This window comes from Vulpes lagopus, chromosome 8, assembly GCF_018345385.1.
Source record: "Vulpes lagopus strain Blue_001 chromosome 8, ASM1834538v1, whole genome shotgun sequence".
In the NCBI taxonomy this organism is placed as follows: Eukaryota; Metazoa; Chordata; class Mammalia; order Carnivora; family Canidae; genus Vulpes; species Vulpes lagopus.
Genome location: NC_054831.1, coordinates 117,737,574 through 117,762,537, shown reverse-complemented (window position 1 = coordinate 117,762,537; position 24,964 = coordinate 117,737,574). Strand labels below are relative to the sequence as shown.

At 41.4% G+C, this 24,964-nt stretch overlaps 1 protein-coding gene across 3 annotated transcripts in view; it reads right to left on the bottom strand.

Moving 5' to 3' along the window:
• ZBTB8OS (zinc finger and BTB domain containing 8 opposite strand) overlaps positions 1 to 24,862 on the bottom strand; it is a 31,147-nt gene extending 6,285 nt beyond the window's left edge. The window contains exons 1-7 of one of the 3 annotated variants that reach the window (XM_041765487.1): positions 24,331 to 24,856; positions 10,669 to 10,693; positions 10,274 to 10,395; positions 9,753 to 9,835; positions 8,745 to 8,797; positions 7,100 to 7,136; positions 3,106 to 3,595 (exon numbers count right to left, since the gene is read on the bottom strand). In XM_041765487.1, the coding sequence (XP_041621421.1) occupies positions 3,509 to 3,595; positions 7,100 to 7,136; positions 8,745 to 8,797; positions 9,753 to 9,835; positions 10,274 to 10,395; positions 10,669 to 10,693; positions 24,331 to 24,463 (540 nt within the window). In that variant the 5' untranslated portion in view covers positions 24,464 to 24,856 and the 3' untranslated portion in view covers positions 3,106 to 3,508. Of the gene's footprint in view, positions 1 to 3,105; positions 3,596 to 7,099; positions 7,137 to 8,744; positions 8,798 to 9,752; positions 9,836 to 10,273; positions 10,396 to 10,668; positions 10,694 to 24,330 lie in introns of those variants that run through there. The other 2 variants (XM_041765485.1, XM_041765488.1) reach the window with 2 other exon arrangements.
• Between the last annotated feature and the right edge of the window lie 102 nt (positions 24,863 to 24,964).

The following is a 24,964-nucleotide window of genomic DNA, read 5'->3' as shown; positions in this document are numbered from 1 at the left end:
AGGCTTGTGACTTCTGATCTGCCCTTGTAGATCTACTTAAGGAGCTGCCCCTAGCTTCTGCCTGAATTTGATGTAGCTCCAACATGCTTAGCCCAGGGGCTGTTAGGTAGTGACTGACCATCTATTATTATATGCCATCTGGGAACGCTCCTATTCAGAGGGACAAGGCTGGCAAACACTGAACAATTATAAAATAAAGCCTTCAAATCTTTAGAGGTAACAAGGGAGGCATAAAGATCACTGAGGGCTGGAATGGTTAGGGAGGCTTCAAGAAAGTGTGACTTAAGCCGTGCTTTATTTTTTTAAAAATATTTTATTTATTTATTCATGAGAGACACAGAGAGAGAGAGGCGCAGAGACACAGGCAGAGGGAGAAGCAGGTTCCATGCAAGGAGCCCAATGTGGGACTCAATCCTGGGTCTCCAGGATCACACCCCGGGCTGCAGGAGGCGCTAAACCACTGCGCCACCGGGGCTGCCCTTAAGCTGTGCTTTAAAGCAGAGCTTTCGGGATCCCTGGGTGGCGCAGTGGTTTGGCGCCTGCCTTTGGCCCAGGGCGCGATCCTGGAGACCCGGGATTGAATCCCACATCAGGCTCCCAGTGCATGGAGCCTGCTTCTCCCTCTACCTATGTCTCTGCCTCTCACTCTTTCTCTCTCTGTGACTATCATAAATAAATTTTAAAAATTAAAAAAAATAAAAAATAAAAAAATAAAGCAGAGCTTTCTGACCAGCAACCTGTGGATGAGATTCAGCCCACCCAGAGTTTGTACTCCGTGATGACCCATGGTGGATTTTTTCCCCCAACAAATTTGGGAGCTTTCATATGAATATTTCAATTTGGAGTGTCACAAAAACTGCCAACAGTAGGCCTATATTCACATTAGCAATAAGGACGCAAGCTGAGAGGTAGCTGCCCCCTTAGCCATGGCATAAATCCTCAGCCAAACACCCACACATGCGTTAATTCATTACTCTCTGACTCCCTGGGCAGTGAATGTGCTGTTCATGTTTTTGGAAAAGGAAAAGATAGCCCAGACAGAAGAATAAGAGACAAAAGTGAGGATGAGTGGGTATGTTACAGGGTGGGGGAATTGCTTTGCAAAGGGGAAAAATGTGTTCCCGAGGCCAAGCCACATAACTGATACTAGCCGAAGAGTCTGGTGAGAGCCTGGTGCAACCATCTCAGTAAATAAGCAAAAATAAACAAAGCACCTGCTGCTGGTTAAGTCAAGAATGCCTTCATAGAGGGATGCCTGGGTGGCTCAGCAGTTGAGCATCTCTGCCTCTGGCTCAGGTCTCTGCCTCTGGCTCAGGGCATGATTCTGGAGTTCCAGGATTGAGTCCCACATCAGGCTTCCTGCATGGAGCCTGCTTCTCCCTCTGCCTATGTCTCTGCCTCTCTGTGTCTCTCATGAATAAATAAATAAATAAAATCTTTAAAAAAAAAAATGCCTTCACAGAGGGCAACACTCATTTTCCTTCTATTCAGTTATCTTCATTTTGGCAATATTTAAAAATACAAACTGCATTTTAAAATTCACATAAAATTTTTAAAAATTACAAATTTATTATAAACGAAAAGGAATATAATTTGTATTGCATAATTACATTTGACTTGCTTTTACTGAACCCCATTATACAGCCCTGGTGGTAAGAGGTGTGGCTACTTTTTTTCGTAGTCAAGTTTGTGTCCTACTTGGCTTAATACATCCCAAGAGTTCTTCCTATCTGGTTTCAGCTCTTCTACTGGACTCACAATATCCCACTGCTCAGCTTCACAATCAATGCCCCAAATAGCCCATGATGTTCAAAGGGGTTCATGAAGATAGCCCTATGTCTGCCTGGAAATTCATCCTAAAAAAAGGTATGTATTCATTTTAAGAGTTACTATTTAAACCATGGCTCTTGGTCTAGTCTCCATTACCTCTACTTTCTGTTAAATACCCAGAGAAAAGTATCACAGGGCTCAGAACACTTAGTAAAGCTCACAGACCATCCTTCCTTTTAGGTCAAGTTTAGCAGGCTATAATGATATCTGGCACCACCCAGTGGCAATCTTTTCTATGTATGTGTGAATAAATAGCAACTTTGCAAATTCTTGTAGTGGCAACAAAGAATGCAGCAAACAGCCAATAGAGAAAAGAATAATGTTGCAAATCAAACAAAAGAAGTTTCATTTTTTTAAAGTTACCTATTTTGAAAAATTCAGATCACTTTAACATGGTTTTCCAACAACAAAGAACTTAGGGATCCCTGGGTGGCCCAGCGGTTTGGTGCCTGCCTTTGGCCCAGGGCACGATCCTAGAGTCCCAGGATCTAGTCCTGTGTCAGGCTCCCAGTGTGGAGCCTGCTTCTCCCTCTGCCTGTGTCTCTGCCTCTCTCTATCATGAATGAATAAAATCTTAAAAAAAAAAAAAAAAAGAATTTAGGTAATTTTTAAAAAACAAAGAAATGTAGAACAATTATTTCCCTAACTATATAAATATACTGGCTTTGATATAAAGTTACATGTTGGAAGGGCCCATCTGCAAGGGTATTTAAGGTTGCTTATGGGAAAACAGTATAGTGTCCATATATTAGTGCTTTAAAAATGAGAAAAACTCAGAACTCTTTCTAGAGAAGTCTTCCAATTGTTCAACTACAATTATTTCTTCTCAGAAAATCAAGTGGTGGGGTGCCTGGGTGGCTCAGATGGTTGAGTGTCTGCCATCGGCTCAGGTCATGATCCTGGGGCCCTGGGACCGAGCCCCAGTGTCAGGTTCCCTGCTCAGCTGGGAACCTGCTTCTCCCTCAGCCTCTGTAGCTCCCCATGCTTGTGCGCTCTTTCTCTCAAATAAATAAATAAAATCTTAAAAAGAAGAAAAAAAAATCAAGTGGAATACAGGATGGCTCTATCCGACAGGAATCTAAAACACAACCTCTCTTAGTGCATATATTGAAAATATATGTGTTGGGGCACCTGAGTGACTTACTTGGCTAAGCATCTGATTCCATCTCAGCTTAGGGTTGTGAATTCAGGCTCCACATTTAAAAAAAGAAAAAAAAAAGAAAGAAAGAAAATAAATGTGTTAACCAATTTGGGAAAAAAGCCAAGTCTTGGTAGTAGGATTTCTCAAATTATTATTATTTTTCTCAAACTAGATTCCCTAAGAGTGTAGCAGATTCAGAGTCTCTTGGACTGCTACTTAGATTACTGGTCCCTTTTGGGACCAAGCATTCCACTGGAAGGGTCTGAGCACCTGCTGCTACAGACTAAGAGATGAGAAGCCATAATTGCCACCTGAAGAATTCTTTAAAGTCTGAATATTTGGGTAGCATTGACCAAGGCCACAACTTGATGTTCCATTTCTGACAGTCACACTTTAAAAGTTTTGTTCTGCAAATCTCCATATATCAACAAACACTGTAAAGTTTCTACCATGGGATCTTCTAAAAAGGAAGAGAAAAAACAGTTCTTCATCAGAAAGGGGTCTCAGAGGGGATTTTTGGTTTTGTTTTTTGGTATGTTAAATGTCAATGATCACAAAAACTTCTGGCTTCTCTTCATCATAGACCTGCATTGCTGAGTAGGTTATTGCCTTGACTTCAGTTCCCTAAAGATAGGGTGAGAGAAAAAACAAGAAAAGGTGAACATCAAAATCAGAATCATTAACTCTAGCAACAATTGGCAGGCCAAATTTTGCTATTATTCTGAAAAACTAAAAACCCACATGAAACAAGTAGTTACTTGTACAGCGTGCCACACTCATCTGATAACGATGCAACCCGTGCACTGGTGCGTGGTAGGAGCTGGAGCTCTGAGCCTGGCTTTGTTTCCACCTGGCTATAGAGGCTGGCTGACCCCTCCAGCATCCTTTTCCATTTACCAAATGGGGTGAGCAGAGGAGGCCAAGGTTTTACTACTGTCTGGGTTAGGCCTCCTTCTTGAGACCTCCCACTTAGTGTGACCTGGGCCCTAGGAGCACAGACTCCTCTCTCCTCCTCAGCTGCCTACTCACTTCACCTCATGGGGCTCTCTCTCCACATGTCTGATACATCACAATCCCCTTCCTAAGCCCAGGTTTAGAAAGAACTACAGGACTAGATGTTCTCTCGGTTCCTTCCTTCTAGAAGAGAATCTATAATAATTCCATGCAGCGTAAAATGTATCAGGCAATAGGTGACTAGCACTTGCTAGCTCTGTGGCACAAAAGAAATCTGAAGACTTCACAAACAGATTTGAAAGGCACTCACCTCTGCTTTTTTGCTCTCTGCCATAATCACCTGGTGAAACCACAACCTAAATCAAATTCAACTTTCTGCCTATGGCAGCACACACCATGCTAAGGGGTAGCACCTTACATTATGTCCACAGTCTCAAAGGGGTACTCTGCACCAATCATCCTATGCTTGCTGCCAAATTCACTTTCTCGCTCTCTGAAACAATTACTTTCTTTTTTTTTTTTTTTTAATTTTATTTATTCATGAGAGACACACAGAGAGAGGCAGAGACATAGGCAGAGAGAGAAACAGGCTCCATTCAGGGAGCTCAACATGGGACTCGATCCCGGGACTCCAGGATCCCACCCCCTGAGCCAAAAGCAGGCACTCCACCGTGAGCCACCAGGGTGTCCCTGAAACAATTACTTTCCATCTTCACCTCTAGCATCCCTCTCTCATTCTCAGCTTCTGGCTGTGCCTCCTAGAGAAAACAGAAGCAATGGGCAAAAACTGGCTCACCTTCCCCCATCAAATCTACCATCTCCTGCATCTGTACTCACACTAGCCTCCCCTCTTGTTTATTTTTTTTTCTCACCTCTTGTTATAATGAATGGTCCGTCCCTGCTCCAATCAGAAGGCTGACCCCTGAACCTGAACACACTACCCCACACCCCCTTGGCCAACTTAAGGTCTCTGCTCTGAAATTATTCTCTCCCTCTCCAGCATGATCAATTTGCCCCAACTTCCTAGATCACTTCCACAGAGCATACACTGGTACTACAAAACCTCCTAGGTAAAACAAGACTATACAAAAAACTTCTCCTTTCCCAACCACGTTCCCCTCTGGCTATTACTGGTTTTGTTATTGTTGTTGTTTTAAGATTTATTTACTTATCTGAGAGACAAGAGTGAGTGAGAAGAGAGAGAGGTACAAGCTGGGGGAGAGGCAGAGGGAGGAGAGGCAGGCTCCCTGCTGAGCAGGGAACTGGATCCACAGCTCAATCATGGGATCATGACCTGAGCCAAAGGCAGAAGCTTAACCAACTAAGCCACCCAGGTGCCCCTGGCTATTAGTGTTCTATCCATACATTACCCTTTTCTGCAAACTCTTTGAAAGAACTGTCTCAATATAGTGCCTCCACTTCCCTATCTCTCATTCATTTGCTCTTTGACCCATACATCCTTCTACTGATTAAGTAAATCCATAGTCAATTGTCAATTCTCATCTCACTCAGCCTTTGAGCAGTCTCAAGAGCATGAGATATCTGGGTTTAGGGCACCCCTGTTCTTTTGCACCCCCTCATGAGGCTTTCCTTCTCTATTCCTTTTTGGCTCCATCCCTTCCAAAGTTGGTGCCCCAAAGCTCAGTCTTCTCTATATTCTCTCTTATCTACACCTCCCCCCTCCTTGATAATCATACCTAGTCCTATGGCTATAAATATCGTCCTATTCTGGGTTGGCTTCCAGACTGAAATTTACAGATCTACCTATCTCCTGAATAAGTCATCCTACAGACAAGTGCCTCGTATGTGACATCTCCATGTAGATGTCTAATATACACTTCAAACATAATAGGTTCAAAAGCAAACTTCACTATGTCTTTTCTATTTTGAGAAAATAGTTTCTCTTCTTTTTTTTTTTTTTTTTTTACTGGTTTCTCTTCTATTTATGCTTCTCTTCCAAGGTTCCCTCACCAGGCTTCATTTCATTATGTTGTGGTTAAAGAAATCATACTGCAGCTACTAGAAGCATCCAGGACTCCCCAGTCACCCTCAACTAATTTAGGTCTCCTTGGCCTAAACACAGGGGTCAGCAAACTACAAATCACGGCCAAATCCAGCCTGATACCTAGTTTTGTACAGCCCTGCACACTAAGAATGGTTTTCACATTTCTAAATGGGGGGGAGGGGCACAAAAGACTCTCATGACATTTGAAAATGGCATGAAACTCAAATTTCAATGTCCATGAAGTTTTACTGGAATACAGCCACATTCATTCATTTATGTATTGTCTGTGGTGGCTCTAGAGCTACATACAATAGAGGAGCCGAATATTACACATGTCACTCTTGTCCCACAAAGCTTCAGACATTATCCAGCCCTTTACAGAAAAAAAAAAATGTGCCTGCCCCTCTTCCGCAGATTCAACTAGTATAGAATAAAGCCACACAGGGCAGCAAACACAGAATCTGGAAATGGCACAGAAAGCAGAAGGTACTTTAGAGAACATCCAATCCAACACCTTTATTTTTTTTAAATATTGTAATTATTTATTCATGAGAGACACACAGAGATAGGCAGAGACGCAGGCAGAGAGAAGCAGGCTCCATGCAGGGAGCCTGTGGGACTTGATCCTGGGACTCCAGGATCACACCCTGTGCGCTCAACCACTGAGCCACCCAGGTATCCCTAGTCCAACACCTTCAATACACGAGGAGATATGGAAGCTCACAAAGGCAATGGGACTTTTAAGTCCCACAAAATATCTGTAACAGGGCAGCCCGGGTGACTCAGCAGTTTAGGGCCGCTTTCAGTCCAGGGCGTGATCCAGGAGACCAGGGATCAAGTCCCACGCCGGGCTCCTGCATGGAGCCTGCTTCTCCCTCTGCCTGTGTCTTTGCCTCTTTCTCTTTCTCTCTCTGTCTCTCATGAATAAATAAATAAAATCTTAAAAAAAAAAATCTGTAACAAACTTGACCCTAGAACTCAAGTACTGATACCTAATCCATCAAATCAGATGTGTGAAATCAGTGTTTAAACATAATATGGTCAGAGAAGTCTGAGGAGACTTACGGCTTTACACCAATTTATTAGAACTCACTGAAGTTTACCATCATGTACTGACTTTTTGATAAGAAAGTATAAAATATTTTTAATGGCTGGATTTAAAAACATACCTGAGGGTGCTTGGACAATGAAAATTCTTCTCCCCACCTTGAGAAGGAAAATTAGAAAATGATTAAGACTTCTAAGATTTAATATTTATTTACCCTTTACATATTTTATTTATTTATTTATTTTAAGATTTTATTTATTCATGGGAGACACACGCACACACACAGAGGCACAGACACAGGCAGAAGCAGGCTCCATGCAGGGAGCCTGACGTGGGACTCAATCCTGGGTCTCCAGGATCACACCCTGAGCTGAAGGTGGCGCTAAACCGCTAAGCCACCCAGGCTGCCCAGCTGAGCCACCCGGCCTGCCCTCCTTTCCATATTTTAAAATGAGCCTTGTAAATGTGGTTAAGATATGAAAAAGCCCAAAGAGATGGGAGGAGTATAAGGAAGCTATAAATTTTAGTTTGATTGTCAGTGAATACAGCTTTTCAGGGATTTATATGCTATAGCTATTTCAACAAGGTTGATGGCTGCCATTAAAAAAAAAAAAGCCCTAGTATAGTGTGCATGTGGTAGACTCTCGATAAACATTGCTTAATGACTATTGTTTCATTATAGAGTAACACGTCCAAAATTTTCACTGTACTCAAGGCATTGGAGAAAGCAGGTCTGAGTACTGCAGAGGCAAAATACTACATACTGTAATATGGTCTTAAATTGGTTTGCATTTTATAACTTTTCAGGAAATGTCCATGACCTGTATATAAAAGGCCCTAGAAAGGTACTCTCCTAGAACCTGGGATAAGTATCTTCTCTTCCTTCAACATGAATGTGACTAGAGATCATGTAGGAGAAGCAGTAGCGGTAGCAGAACGAACACTTTTTTTAATTTAGAAATTTGAGAGAAGAGGGAGAGAGCAGGGGGATGGGGGGGTACAGAGGGAGAGAGAGAGAGAATCCCACACAGACTCTGTACCAAGCGCGGAACCCAAAACAGGGCTGGATCCCATGACCCTGAGCTCATGACCTGAGCTGAAAACAAGTCAGGACACTCAAGCCACTATGTCACTGAGGTGCCCCAAAAGAACAAAGCTTTAAAATTCTGTTCAACCATTTATTAGCTAAGTAAATGGTTGGAGAAGCCAGATTCCTTACCCATTAAAAAATAAAGAAAAAAGGAGAGGGAAAGAATAAAAGACCTTGCTTTACAAAAAGAAACAACTTCAACATAAAGTGGGAAATAATAGGCTTTATGTAGAAATAACTAAAAGATAGCTTTAAGTGACTGAAAAGATTTGGGAAACACCAAGCCCTATCAAAGAGATCTAACCGAGTGTTTCCAAACTCTGGAAGGAAAAGTGTAATTTGTTAACAGAAAGAGCCAGTTTGAACAGAGTCCAGGTGTGAGGAGAAGGATGCATCATCAATGCTTCCTGTTACCAAGCCAAGCTTCATGCAAAAAATTTTTACGCTAAAAATCAATAAGATGGGAATCAGGTCCAAGAACCAATTATCAACTTCATTCTAACAAATTTCTAATCCTCCAAAGCTGAGGACCAAAGCCCTTGCTCTTAGAGCTTAACCTGAAGATGCCACTGGACCTCTGACTTAACATTTCTGTCTTCCTACTAGGTTCAGTGAAGAATTTTAACAACTTTCCTGACTTCTATGACTTGCTAATTAAAAGATTTTCAAAACATACCCAATTGACCGTAATTTGAAATTTCTTTGATCAATTTGAAGTACCTTCACTTCCTAAAAAGGAAAAAAACATTTAATTTTAAAAAGTGTTCATAACAGGCCATCTACTAAAACATATCGAATAATTGTCAAAACGCTATGTTGTACACCTGAACTAATATAATATTGTAAGTCAAATATAATTCACAAAAAAATATATCTAGGTTATCCCCTTTCCTAGAAAATCACAGCATACAACTTCTCTGAAGCAAAGAAAACTAAAATGTTAAGTAGAATAACAAACTAAATATATTCCAAGGAAATAAGGTTTTTTTCTTATATATTCAAGGGAAATATTCTTGAAAAACATACAATCTAAAAACACAAGTCAAGAAATTTCTCTGTAAAATAGAATAGGATGATACACGATTTTAATCATTCACAGCCCATTTCAATATAACATTGTAGGCTCCTGAACTCTGTAGGACAAGTGACCAGTTAGAAGAGTGTATGTAGTGGAGCTGGGAAGGGAGAGAATGGAGAGGTTATAGAAGCCAGGAGGGCCTGTGTGTTAGGTTAACAATGATGTTGGAGAGCGGTTCCCTTCTCAAGGCTGGCAACAAGCAATCTCCATTTTGCTTTTCCTTTTTCATGTTAAGGAAAACTGAGAGGAATTTTTAAATTTAGGCCAACATGGCAGAGCTACTAAACTTCACATGGGACAAAGGAACATATGGGTGGTCATAAATATAGCTCAAACTTGGGAGACATAAGAAGTTTGGGTGAAGATAGCAGGTGCATTCTTATAAAACAATCCTGATTAGTGACAAATATACGGTAATATTACAAAATGCATATACACAGGCAAAGTCAGGTTAACCAAGAAGTCCCTGTTTTCTGCAAATCAGTATCACCTTATGTATCTGTATGGCTTGGTTCTGCATCATGTGTTCTACTCTCAATCACTTGTCCTTTTAAAATCTGAACTAAGAACCCATTTGCTCAGTAAAAAAGAAAAATCCTTGCTTACCCGGGGTATGAAGAATTCATCAGCACTGAACTTATAAAGCCATTCATCCAAAAAGTGAAACAGAAGAGACTGTAAGTCATCTCCTACATAGGATCAAGAAGAATCATGATAGTATGATGTTTAATAATTCTTTTTTTAAATTATTTTTAAAGATTTTATTTATTCATGAAAGGCACAGAGAGAGAGAGAGAGAGAGAGAGAGGCAGTGACACAGGCAGAGGGAGAAGTAGGCTCCATGCAGGGAGCCTGATGTGGGACTTGATCCCTGGACCCCAGGATCACGCCCTGAGCCAAAGGTAGATGCTCAACCACTGAGCCACCCAGGCGTCCCATGTTTAATAACTCTTATCTCTGAAAATTTATTTGAATTTAAAAGTGCATGGAATTTCTTAGGCTAGCTGAAAGAGGATGTACAGGCTAATAATTAATTTTGTTGTTCTTACTGTGAAAATGTACTGAAATTTGGTAGAACCCTGCACATTTGTATGACAATGTCTTCCCCAGTGAATAAATTGGTTTACCTTGGGTTTCTACTTCTACTGTTTGCAGAGGCTCCACAGTCCCAGTATCTGTCATGTAACCAAACATGGCCATTGCACATTGCTCAAATGCTTCCTCCAGAGTATCTCCCCATGCATGTAACCTAAAGAAATACATTCATGCCCTGTATAATAAAATCTACAGCAAGAGAGAAAACTTGACAGCAAAGTCAAAATAAGATCAGCATGATAATACAAATCCAAAGGCCTCAATCAATTTAATGGCACAGAAACCGAGTTCTTTCAAACCATCATTTTCATGTTGTAAAGGAACCAAAATAGGAAGAGAGAATTAAAACTAGGGACATCAAGATTAAAACATCAGACTTCCTACTTAAGAACATGATTTCAAAGGCATAAATTGCAGGTGTACTCACTGGACATCTGCTGTATGATCCAAATCTGAGGGAGAGAGGGAAAAATATATAGGTCATTAAATGTGACTTGCAAATCACAAGAAAACTCTAGTTCATAATTAAGAACATTATCCTTTGGAGCACCTGGGTGTCCGCCTTCGGCTCAGGTCATAATCTCAGAGTCCTAGGATTGAGCGCTGTGTCGAGATCCTGGCTCAGCAGGGAGTCTGCTTCTCCATCCTCCACTGCCCCCCAAACCCACCTTGCTTTTTCCTCTTTCTCTCAAATAAATAAAATCTTTTTTTTTAAATATTTTATTTATTTATTCATGAGAGACACAGAGAGAGAGAGAGAGAGAGAGAGAGAGAGAGAGAGAGAGGCAGAGAGAGAAACAGGTTCCATACAGGAAGCCTGATGTGGGACTCGATCCAGGACTCCAGATCACACCTGGGATGAAGGCAGGCACTCAATCGCTAAGCCACCCAGGCGTCCCTGGTCCTGTTATCTCAACAATTCACAGTATATTCTTCACTGGTATCATCAGGACTTCCATCAGTCCTTCCCACTTAGGCTCATAGAATATTCAGGCTAGAAGGAAGCCATGTAGCTCATTTATTGTAATTCCCTCACAAGAAAAAACCTGGGGTGCCTGGCTGGCTTCGTCTGTAGAACATGGGACACTTGATCTTGGAGTCATGAGTTCGAGCCCCATGTTGGGTATAAAGATTATTTTTATAAAATTTTTTTAAAAAGGAAAAAAATCTGAAATCCAGAGAGATCGTGTGACTTGTTAAAGACTACTGTTAATTAGAGGCAAAGCTGGGCCTAGAATTGAGAAGTCCTGGGCACCAAGTTAGTAGACTTTGCACCATAATAGACTTTCGGTGATATTCAAAGTTCAAATTCTTCTCTAATTCACTCGAAAATATTTCGGTGGACTAAATATGTTTTAGGCACTAGTAAAGGACCAGAAGAGATGATAAGCAAGTTAAAAGAAAATGACAGGCATTAACCCTAGAAAAATGAAAGCATATGTCCGGAATGCTCACAGCAACTTTTCCCCCAAAATTAAAAACTGAGTATCCACAATAAGAAAACAGATAAACACACAATGCAGTACTGCTCAGTGATAAAACAGTGTGACCTAATGACCCACTCATTAACATGAATCTCAAAAATATTAAATGAAAACTGCAGAACTCTCAGCACGTAACCCCCCTATCCAAACCCCTGTGCCAAGAGTGAAACTTTAGCACAGCTGGGCTTCCAACAGCATAAGCCTTGTTCCTAGGATCACCCCAGCCCAAGCTAGACTGCCTGCTGGAGAAAGCGCTACACCACCAGAATTTACTGTTCGCTACAGCCAAAATCTGACAATAGGCCCTTAACCTCCCTTTCTCAGAGCATTTACTAAAAAGGGCTTACCACAGTGAATATTTATCTCTTACAACTCAGCAGGGTCCTTCTCAAGGACTCCACAGCCACTCCTTTGAAATGTAATCATCAGGAAGGACCCCCAGTCCCTGTGGGAGGATACTCGGTAAGTGCCTGCTACCAAATGCTGTAGGCCTAATTGAATTTACACAGACTAACCATTTGTAATGTTTCACTTCTCTGACTCTCCTGAGCCCCCGCTCTCCCCCTTCTGCATTCGCCCTTGAAAGGCTCCATCACCTCTGTACAATTTGGAATGGGTTCAGCTCTTTCTCCTACTGTAGTTACTGAATAAAATCCCATTCACCACTTTAATGTCCAGCTGTGTTTATTTTTGATACTCAGTGAAGAAGCCAGGCATGAAAAGAATCTATACTGGGTAGTTCCGCTTGCGTGAAACTCTGAAAAACAGGCAAAATTAAGCTCTGGTGATAGAAATCCAAACTGTCTCAGAGTAAGGATGTGAAGGCTGACAGGAAAAAAGCAAAAGGGCACTTTCTAGGGTGATGGAAATGTTCTATAGCCTGACTGGAGTTTGGTTACAATCCAATGTATGACATACTCCAATGATAAATACATGTATGTATCTGTTTACCGAGGTTTTTAAAAAACATTTTATTTTTAAGTAATCTCTACACCCAACACTCAACATGGGATTCGAACTTAAAAACCTTGAGACCGAGAGTTGTATGCTCTGCTGACTAAGCCAGCCTGGCGCCCCTCTGTTTATCAAACTTATTGGACTTTACACTTAAGATCTGAGCACTTTTACTATACATGTAAATCATACCTTGATTTAAATAAAAACAAGTTAAAAGGGGGCTCCTGGGTGGTTCAGTTGGTTGAGCATCCAACTCTTGGTTTCAGCGCAGGTGGTGATCTCAGAGGTGTGAGATTGAGTCCTGTGTCAGCTCCAGCCTCAGTGTGGAGTTGGCTTGAGAATCCTTCCCTCTCCCTCTGCCCCTCTGCACTTGCGAACTCCCTCACTTTCTAAATATAAATAAATCTTTAAAAAACAATTTAAACTGACAATGACAGACTGTTACAGGCAGTAGTTCTCAGTTTTTGGTCTCAAGAACTCTTTACTCAGGGGATCCCTGGGTGGCTCGGCAGTTTGGCGCCTGCCTTTGGCCCAGGGCGCGATCCTGGAGTCCCAGGATCGAGTCCGTGTGGGGCTCCCGGCATGGAGCCTGCTTCTCCCTCTGCCTGTGTCTCTGCCTCTCTCTCTCTCTATGTCTATCATGAATAAATAAATTAAAAGAATAAAAAGAACTCTTTACTCAAATATTTTTGAAGACCCCAAAAAGGTTTGGTTTATATGGGTTGTGTCAGTATTAACCATTCTAGAAATTTTTTTTTTTAAGATTTTATTTATTTATTCATGAGAGACACACAGAGAGAGAGAGAGGCAGAGACACAGGCAGAGGGAGAAGCAGGCTCTATGTAAGCAGCCTGACATGGGACTCGATCTCAGGTCTCCAGGATCAGGCCCTGGGCTGAAGGCGGCACTAAACCGCTGAGCCACCCGGGCTGCCTCCATTCTAGAAATTTTAACCCCCAAATTTAAAAATACTTATTAATTCATTTAAAAATAACAACAAGCACATGAGAAAATCCTCCGCATCACTGGCCATCAAGGAAATACAAATCAAAACCACAATGAGATACCACACCTCACACTAGTGAGAATGGTGAAAATTAACAAGAAACAACAAATGTTGGAAAGGATGTGGAGAAAGGGGAACCCTCTTGCACTGCTGGTGGGAATGTGAACTGGTACAGCCACTCTGGAAAACTGTGTGGAGGTTCCTCAAAGAGTTAAAAATAGATCTGCCCTACGACCCAGCAATTGCACTGCTGGGGATTTGCCCCAAAGATACAAATGCAGTGAAATGCCGGAACACCTGCACCCCGATGTTTATAGCAGCAATGTCCACAATAGCCAAACTAAGGCAGGAGCCTCAGTGTCCATCAAAAAAAATGAATGGATAGGGCAGCCCAGGTGGCCCAGCAGTTTAGTGCCGCCTTCAGCCCAGGGCGTGATCCTGGAGACCCGGGATCGAGTCCCACGTCAGGCTCCCTACCTGTGTCTCTGCCTCTCTCACTCTGTGTCTCTCATTGTCTCTCATGAATAAATAAAATCTCTTTTTAAAAAAAATGGAGGGATCCCTGGGTGGCGCAGTGGTTTAGCGCCTGCCTTTGGCCCGGGGCGCGATCCTGGAGACCCGGGATCGAATCCCACGTCGGGCTCCCGGTGCATGGAGCCTGCTTCTCCCTCTGCCTGTGTCTCTGCCTCTCTCTCTCTCTCTGTGTGACTATCATAAATAAATAAAATTTAAAAAATAAAAATAAAAAAAAATAAAAAAAAGGAAAAAGAAGATGTGGTATATGTATACAATGGAATATTACTCAGCCATTAGAAATGACAAATACCCAACATTTGCTTCCAGGTGGATGGACCTGGAGGGTATTATGCTGAGTGAAATAAGTCAATCAGAGGAGGACAAACATTATATCATCTCATTCATTTGGGAAATATAAAAATTAGTGAAAGGGAATAAAGGGAAAGGAGAGAAAATGAGTGAAAATATCAGTGAGGGTGACAAAACATGAGAGACACCAAACTCTGGGAAATGAACAAGGGATACTGGAAGGGGAGGTGGGCGGGGAGTTGGGGTGACTGGGTGATGGGCACTGAGGGGGACACTTGGGCAGGATGAGCACTGGGTGTTATGCTATATGTTGGCAAATTGAACTCCAATAAAAACATAATAAATAAATAAATAAATAAATAAATAAATAAATAAATAAATAAATAAAACAAAGCAAAACTGGGGTACCTTGCTGGCTCAGTAAGTAGAGCATGCAACTTGTTTTAAGTTCAAGCCCCATGTTGGGGGAAGATATTACTTAAAAACAAAATTTTAAAAATAATAATAAAACCAGTGGTTTAGCGCCGCCTGCAGCCCAGGGCGTGATCCTGGAGACCCTGGATCAAGTCCCACGGCAGGCTTTCTGCATGGTGCCTGCTTCTCCCTCTGCCTGTGTCTCTGCCTCTCTCTCTCTCTCTCTCTCTCTCTGCGTCTCTATGAATAAATAAATAAAATCTTTTAAAAAAAAAAAACACTTTACTTAACATAAACTGCGGGACACCTGGGTGACTCAGTGGTTGAGGGTCTGCCGTTGGCTCAGGGTATGATCCCAGGGTCCGGGGATCAAGTTCCGCATTGGGCTCCCTGCAGGGAGCCTGTTTCTCCCTCTGCCTATGTCTCTGCCGATCTCTCTGTATCTCTCATGAATAAATAAAATCTTTTAAAAAAATAACATATTGCATAGCTTTATAAGAAAATAACCATATTTCCCCCAAAACTTTACTGAGAAGAGTGGCACTTTTCATGGAAGTATTTTTTAAAAGATCTTAGTTGTTTGAGAGAGTGAAAGGAAGAACAGAAGGAGAAAGACATGCAGACTCCAACTTGAGCCTGGAGCCTAATGTGGGGCTTGATCCCAAGACCCCGAGACCACGACCTGAGCCAAAGGCAGACACTTAACCGACTGAGCCACCGAGGCACCCACAAATATTTTTAATGTCTGACTTTCAACGTGTTACATATAATATGTTGATTTAGTTGAAGTACATATATAAAATCAACCTCATAGGAGGAAAAGGAGTATCTTAATTGCTTTTGAAAAAACTTTATAGTCTTCCTTGATGCTACAACCAAAACTAGAAACATGCTAGGTTTTTAAAATTTCTTTTAAAGATTTATTTATTTGGGATGCCTGGGTAGCTCAGCGGTTGAGCATCTGCCTTTGACTCAGGGTGTGATTCTGGAGTCCCGGAACTGAATCCCGCATCGGGCTTCCAGCATGGAGCCTGCTTCTCCCTCTACCTGTGTCTCTGCCTTTCTCTCTTTGTGTCTCTTGTGAATAAATAAATAAATAAAATCTTTAAAAAAAAAAGAAAAAGATTTATTTATTTGAGAGAGAGAAGGTGTGAGAGTGTGCAGTGGGGAGGGGGAGAGGGAGAGGAAGAGAGTCTTAAGCAGACTCAACGTGAGCATGGACCCTGACTTGGGGCTCCAACTCACAACCTGAGTCAAAACCAAGAGTCTGACCCGCATCACCTAGGTGCCCCCGAAACACTAATTTTTTAAAGGTTAGCTGCAATGTGGAATTTGAAGCTGTAAAAATGAATTTTTCATACTCTGTGACATTAAAGTCCATTGCTCTATCTTGGGCCTGCCTAGAATAGATCTTATCTGTGCCTGATTGCGTAACATCAAGTCAAAAATACCAATTCATTGATTTATACAGATAATGTTGACATATTTAGTTATACAGAATGAAATTACATACAGCTATACTTGTAAATATCATCACCAATCTCATCAGAAAGGTCTTTAGTGGGGCAGCCTGGGTGGCTCAGTGGTTTAGCGCCACCTTCAGCCCAGGGCATAATCCTGGGATCGAGTCCCACGTTGGGCTCCCTGTATGGAGCCTGATTGGCTCCCTCTGCCTGTGTCTCTGCCTCTCTCACTCTGTGTGTCTCTCATAAATAAATAAATAAATAAAAATCTTAAAAAAAAAAAGAAAGGTCTAGCACTAGGAAACTGTCAAGCTCATGATAGCAGGCAGATATAAGTTTTCCAAAATTTGAATTTTACTCAAAAGCTTGAATTTAATCACTGCCAACAAATGTATTATTTTCCTTGATATAAAGGCACTTTAAAGAAATTATCTGCCAAATACCCCTGTTTGAATAACAATACTACATCTTTCAGTCATTCTTTGGAGGGGAAAAAAAGGGTTTCATGAAAAATAAAAACAAAACAAAAAACCCAGCTCATAACTCAATTACACAAGTTCTTTTCCTAATCATCAATCAAGGTAATCATCAATACTTTGACAAGCAGTAGAAACACTTTATGCATACTTTCCATTTTGTTTCACAGAATATTAAAAAGACATGTACTTGGTGGTCAAGATTCAGTAAAATGGACAGGCCTTACTGATTCATCAAAGACATCTTCAATTCAAAATGACTTTTTCTTTTAAGTGCACAGTGGTACTGCACAAAGGGACTACCAGCAGAGTTTGAGGCGGCCACCTCAACCTGTGCTAAGGGGACAGCAGCTTTCTTTCCCCTACCAATGCTTTTGCACCATCGACACAAATGTCAACATAGAGAAAGAGCATATACCTCAGTATTATTTTTTTTAAAGATTTTATTTATTTATTTATTTATTTATTTATTTATTTATTTATTTATTCATTCATTTTTACTCATGAGACACAGAGAGAGAGAAGGCGGGGGGCAAAGACACAGGCAGAGGGAGAAGCAGGCTTCATGCAGGGAGCCCGATATGGGACTTGATCCCGGGTCTCCAGGATCAGGACCTAGGCTGAAGGCGGCGCTAAACTGCTGAGCCACCCGAGCTGCCCAATACCTAAGTATTATTATGAAAGTAGTTTTGATATTACAGATCCTCTGAAAAGATCTGGGAAACCCCAGAGGTCCAAAGACCACACTTTGAGAAGTGAAAACTATAGGACAAAACAGGAAATAAAATAAATTTAACTTGGACTGAGGGGTTCAGGTAAGAATTCCCAAAGGAATCAAGACTTAACACTGTAAGAGCCAAGAGACTAAGCGTAACCTCAATCTGTCTGTTCATTCCCTTACTCCCAATTTCTGCTCAGTGCCCAATACACAACAGGTGTTCTTAAAAAAAAAAAAAAGATTTTATTTATTTATTCATGAGACACACACAGAGGCAGAGATATAAGCAGAGGGAGAAGTAGGCTCCGTGTGGGAAGCCTGATATAGGAACCAGGATCAAGACCTGAGCCAAAGGCAGACGCTCAAACATGGAACCACCCATGCGTCCCCACAACAGGTACTCAATCATACTGCTGAATGAATACGTGAGATGACAACTATGCTGAGTCTAAAAGGAAAAACAACTACAAGAGAAGCCTGGGGGGAGGTCTGGGGGCTGTTTGTGGAAAGAAATGAAACCAGCAGAAAATACAGACTAATTTCATATTAAATAAATTCAAAGACTGTACAAAATGTTGGCAGGTAGAATCCAGTATGACCAAGTGGGATTTACTCCTGGAATGTTAAGATCCAATTATTAGGAAACAGATTAATGTAATCCATATAAATATATCTTTATAGATATAATCATGAAATATAAAAACATTAACAGGACTTTTGAGCAAAAGTTTTTTTCTGTACAACAAATTAAAGTTTAATTTTATTTCTTCTCTCATTCTTAATTGCTGTATTTACTGAATGTTTTTGTAGTATAATAAAATATATATATTTGGTCTTTGTCCCTGGTTTCTGGCAAAGCTCCTAAAACCCTTGGATTTTCCTAAGTGATAGGAGTGTCTTTTTATTCATTAATTATCCTCTTCTGTACACACTGAGTCTCTGCTATTTTTTTTTTTTGAGTCTCTGCTATTAAAGGTTACTCAGGGTAGGGCTCCCCAATAGCCTTAGAACAGGGCAGTCACCATGATCAAACACATGATTAAAGAATGGGAACTTTTAGCTCCACCCTCTCACCACCCATGGGTGTGTGTCCAGCCTGTGGAGGGTGGAGCAGAAAACTGACCTATAGACTCTTAAAGAGACTTGGGAGACCATCTCATTGGTGGACTCATCAAGGTGCTAGGAGGATGACAAGTCCAGAGGGGGTACAGAAGCTAAAAGCCCCTCTCCCCATACCCTGCCCAATGCACAGTCTCCATTTGATTGTTCCTTGGTTACATCCCCCTATAATAAATGGATAAACCTAAATAAAGCTTTTACCTGTGTTCTGTGAATTGTTCTAGCAAATTATTAAACTTGAGCCCAAGGGGGGCTGGAGAGGGATGTGTGGGACCGCCAGAAACTGCAACTGGCTAGGCAGAAGTATAGGTAGCCTGGGTGCCCCATTTGGGGCTGGTGTCTGAAGTGGGAGCAGTCTTGTGGAACTGAGCTCTTAACAGGTGGGGTATGTGCTAATTCCAGGGAGTCTGTGTCAGAACTGAATTGATGGACACCTACTTGGTGTCACAGAACTGAAAAACTGCTTGATGTGGAAAAACCACACATTTGATGTTAGAAGTGGTGTCGGAGGGGGGCGCACCTGAATGGCTCAGTTGGTTCAATATCTGGGTCTTCATTTCATTCAGCTCAGGCCATGCTCTCCAGATTCTCACTCTCCCTTTTCCCCTGCTATGCTAATACTAAAATCTTAAAAAAAAAAAAAAAATAGTGGTGCCGAGGGAAAGAAAACAGTTTTATAACACACATATTATGATAATACAGTAGAGTATACAAAATTGAAAGTATGCAAGGAAAAAAATTTGGGGATGATTGCCTAAAAATATTTACTGAAAATTATACTAACTATAAGAGAATTTCATAAAAAAAAAGAAGTTCATAAATAGTCAGTGTAAAAAATTACACAGCTCAATAGCTTTCACAATTATAGTCAGTAACAGGGCTGACAGAGAGATATCATGGAAGAAAAGATTATTTGCTGAGGATCTGGGTGGCACAATCAATTGAGCATCCTACTCTTGGTTTTGGCTCAGGCTGTGGTCTCATGGGTCATGGGACTGAGCTCATCAGGCTTGGTGCTCGATGTGGAGTCTGCCTGAGTTTCTCTCTCTCTCTCTCCCTCTGCTCCTACCCCCTACTTGCTCTCTCTGAAATAAATAAATCTTAAAAAAAAATCCTTTACACTTACATCGGAAACAATAAAGATGTGGGGTGCCTAGCTGGCTCAGTACAGCATGCAACTCTTGATCTCAAGGTCATGAGCTTGAGCCCCACACTGAGCATAAAGATTACTCAAAAAAAAAAAAAATGAAATATTTAAAAATAACCTCAGGATACACGAGTGGGATTTGAATACCTTATTCCTGGAAAAAAAAAAAACGAACATAAATATTAAAGCTTTAATTCTCTTTAAATTCATAATTGATAAGAATGAAAAAAATACCAACAGTAATTTTTTAATCTGTAGTGTTTTTTTTCTTCTAATTTTTATTTAAGTACTCTCCATACCCAATGTAGGGCCCAGTGTGGAGCCTAATTAAAAATAAATAAATAAATAGGAAAGGAGGTGAAAAGTGGCCAAATATATGTCACTCGCGCATAAAGATTATTTTGAGCTGAAGACAAATGAGAGAAGATATAAGTAAAGCTTCCTATCTTCCCCACTATATGCCTAAAACATAAATTTGTAAAGGACTGCCCATCAGGAAGGACAGAAATTAATCACCAGTGAAAACTCTAAACCCTTATCCACCAGGAGTTAGCACCAGAGGAATTTACATAATAAAGTTTCCTAACTAACCCTCATCTTCCATTAGTTCCTCCATATATTGATCTTCCCACAACTGGCTACCCTACAAGTACAAAGTGCTTTTACTTTGTCTTGTCATTTCACTACAAAATTACTGTTCCTGGGATCCCTGGGTGGCGCAGCGGTTTGGCGCCTGCCTTTGGCCCAGGGCTCGATCCTGGAGACCCGGGATCTAATCCCACATCGGGCTCCCGGTGCATGGAGCCTGCTTCTCCCTCTGCCTGTGTCTCTGCCTCTCTCTCTCTCTCTCTCTCTCTCTCTCTGTGACTATCATAAATAAATTAAAAAAATTTTTTAAAAATTACTGTTCCTGTCAAGATGCTATGTAAGCTCAAATTCTTCATGGTTGAAGCTCAGTGATGTCTTCATGGAAGTCATCATACTATCCCCCTAGTTTTGTATATATTTATATATAGTTGGTATTTATCTACATACAGGAAAAAAAAAAGCTAGAGTGGCAGGAAAAGTGGTGGTGGTGGTGGTGGTGGTGGTGGTGGGGTAGTCCCTGTCGATTTCAGGTCATGATCTCAGGACATGGGATCGAGCTCCAAGTCAGGCTCTACCCTGGGCATGCAGCCTACTGAAGATTCTCTCCCTCTGCCCCTCCCCACTCCCACTCTCTCTCTCTCTCAAAAAAAAAAAAAAAAAGGGAAAAAATGGCAGGAAAGGCAAGTAGTGAGGGGAGAATGTCCTACAAGATATTAAAATATAGAATAAAGCCCCAATAATTAAAAGTACACAAGAAGAGAAGTAGAATAAAGGAACAGAACGGTTAAGTCCAGCTACAGACCTAAATATAGGTAGGGGAATTCTGTATTTGATTAAAGGCATCACATTTCAATCACAGAGGAAAAGACAGACTGCTGAAGAAATGAAGTCAGAACATCTGGTAAGAAAAAAAATGTAAAAAAAAGAAAAAAAATGTAAAAATTAAAAAAAAATCTGGAAAATAATTAAATCAGATACTTAATTTCTACCCTATTCCAATCCTGATGTATTCAAGATTAAAATGTCAAAAAAATATTAGAAATAAGAACAATCTAAAACTATCAATAAAAATATAGTTCTCACAAATAGGAGCAAGAAAAAGCTAAACACAAAGGACATGCTAGAGGTGCCTGCCTGGCTCAATCAGTAGAGCATACGACTCTTGATCTCTGGGTTATGAGTTCCAGTCCCACACTGGGTATGGAGCCTACAGGGAGGAAAGGACAAAGAAAAAAAAGAAGGGAGAGGAAGGCATGCAGGCATACTGTATAATTCCATTTATATAATGTACAAAAGCAGGCAAAGCTTATCTATGATGTTGAAAGTCAGGCTAATGGGGGGCTCCTGGCTGGCTCAGTTGGTGGAGTGTGCAACTCTTGATCTTGGGATGGTGGGTTCAAGCTCCACAGTGGGTTTTACTTAAAAAAAAAAAAAAAAAGCAAAAAACCTCTTCTTTTCCAAATGTACTACAAGAAAACAGGAGAGTTATTTTATATCAGAGTGGGCAACACCTTCCTAAGTATGAATTCCCAGAAGCCTTCAAAGGGTTAATAAATTTCACTATGTAAAACTAAATTTCTACAAAGTAAAAAACAAAACAAAACAAAAAACCCAACAGAAAAATGGGTTAAGAATATGAACATACACATCCTAGAAGGGGATATACAAATAGCTCCACACTTACGGAAATATGTTCAACCTCACTTATAATAAAAAGAAAGCAACTAATATGACAAGATATTTAAATTGGAAGAGACCCAAAAGGGGATCCCTGGGTGGTTCAGCGGTTTAGTGCCTGCCTTTGGCCCAGGGCGTGATCCTGGAGTCCCGGGATCGAGTTCCACGTCGGGCTCCTGGCATGGAGCCTGCTTCTCCCTCCTCCTGTGTCTCTGCCTCTCTCTCTTTCTCTATGTCTATCATAAATAAGTAAATAAATAAATCTTAAAAAAAAAAAAAAAAAAAAAGGAAGAGACCCAAAAGTATGGTTATGCAGCAAATAGGTAGAAATGTGCGGAAAAAGGCACATTCATACAATGCTAGTCAGAGTATAAACTGGCACAACCTCATTGGAGATCAATTTAGCAATAACTGCTAAGATTAACAATGCAGGGCAGCCCCGGTGGTGTAGCGGTTTAGCACCGCCTGCAGCCTAGGGCCTGATCCTGGAGACCCTGGATCAAGTCCCAAGTCAGGCTCTCTGCATGGAGCCTGCTTCTCCTCTGCCTGTGTCTCTGCCTCTCATTCTCTCTCTGTGTCTCTATGAATAAATAAATAAAATCTTTAAAAAAAAATAAGATTAACAATGCACATATCCTTTGACAAAGCAGTTTAACTTCTGTAAATTTATAGATACACCTGTACGTGTGCAAAACAATGAATGCACAAGTATATTCACTGCTGCTGTACCTAATAAGGAAAAACTAGAAATGACATAAATGTCTATCAACTGTAAATTGGTTACATAAATTAAAGGCTAGAACATCTTTGCATGTATATATGAGAAAATGGTAAGGGCTGTTGACATTTACCTGGAGAGTAAGACTAGAATGGCTGGGGATTAGGGCTTGAAAGACTTCACACTGCATACCTGTTGTACTTTTTAAATCAGATACATCAGATACAAGCCTTATTAAAAATAATTTTTAGGGGATCCCTGGGTGGCTCAGCGGTTTGGCGCCTGCCTTTGGCCCAGGGCACGATCCTGGAGTCCCGGGATCGAGTCCCGCGTCAGGCTCCCGGCATGGAGCCTGCTTCTCCCTCCTCCTGTATCTCTGCCTCTCTCTCTCTCTCTGTCTATCATAAATAAATAAATCTTTTTAAAAATTTAAAAAATAAAAATAATTTTTAAAAATTGTTGTTAAGGGGCATCGGCCTTTGGCTCAAGTCATGATCTAGGGGTCCTCTCATGCCTGCATAGGACTTCCTGCTCAGTGGGGAGTCTGCTTCTCCCTCTCCATCTACCCCTCCCCTATTCTCTTCTCCCCATCCACGTGCTCTTTGTCCCAAATAAAATCTTTTTAAAAATTTGCTTTTATGAGAAAAACCTAGTATGCCATGGTAAATAAACTACGGAGAACAATGGAAAATTAATAAGATTTTAAAGTAGAAAAATAGAAGTCAGATTTGTGCTCCGCAAACCACAGCAATCTTTAGGGATGATAGCTAAATGTTTAAATAGAAGATCAGATTATGTACTATACTTTCGTGTTTACTATTATCTCATTTACTCCCCAGATGAAGGAACTATGGTGCCATGAGAGATTATATAATTTGCCACAAGTTATGAAGCTGTTCATGGCAAAACCAGGTCTTTTTTTTTTTTTTTAAGATTTTATTTATTTATTCACGAGACACACAGAGCGAGAAGCGACTCCTCGCAGGAGCCGGAGGCGGGGCTTAATCCCGAATCCCGGGATCACGCCCAGAGTTGAAGGCAGACGCCCAACCGCTGAGCCACCCAGGCATCCCCAAACCAGGTCTTTTTACTAAAAGCCCGATCCAGGTAAAACACCAAATTACATGTCCCCTACTCAGCTAAGTCCTCTAACATAATGATACTCTAACCACCCCACTGTTGGGAAACACATACGGGCGACCACCCGGCAAATGCTTGAAAATACGTTTATCTTTAGAATGAAGACACTGGTAAAATTCCCACGAGGTAATGGGACTAGGTAAATGTAGAAAGAATTCAAGAAGCTATAAAAGTGGCAGCCCAGTTTTCTGACTCTCAGGCCAGGTGGCTGTTCCCTTCAGCACTCCCGGGACAAGGTCCTACAACACAGGGTGAAATAAAATCATGCCTTGAAGCACCTCAGGGGCAAAGCGGAAGGCGAGACCGGAAGACCTGGGCAAGGCGAAAGGGCATGAGAGAAGTGAGCCATCTACTCACACTCGTACTTCCGAATGGCTGGAGGATACTTGGCCTTGATCGCCTTCTGCTCTTCAGTCAAATTGTAATCTCGAATATCTTCCTCTTCCTGCGCCATAATTGCCGCACTGGACACTCTACTTCCGCCCTTCATTAGCTGGACTTCAGCCCTGATTTACAACTTCCGCTCTGGACTCCGCCCCTTGGCACGCGCCCTTAAAGGACCAGGACCCCATTCTCGCAGATAGACTATATCGTTAACACTTCTGTCCTAGGACTCGCTGCCGGAAGCACATCTTTAATAGGCTTCGGCCCTATTTCTGCGTTTCTTCATCCGTTCTAAGAACAAAGGAAATATATACACTGGAGGACATGGGAGGAGGGAGACACTTTAGAACTAAATACCCGCTTGTCTGGGTGGTGAGAAGCCTTTTCTTTTTACCTCACTCCCAGAGTCGATAACTACACCCGAAGCCACCCTAGATTTCTCGTCTGAGTACTTTTAAAGTGTCGGGAGCTGAACAGCTTTTAAGAAAATGGCTGCCCCCTGGAGAGTGCGGACTAAACCTCTCACGTGACCCGACGCGCGCACTCCCACCGGGTCCGCGCGCGCGCAATCGTAGGAAGTCGGCTCCCGGCCGTGTCGGGGCAGGGG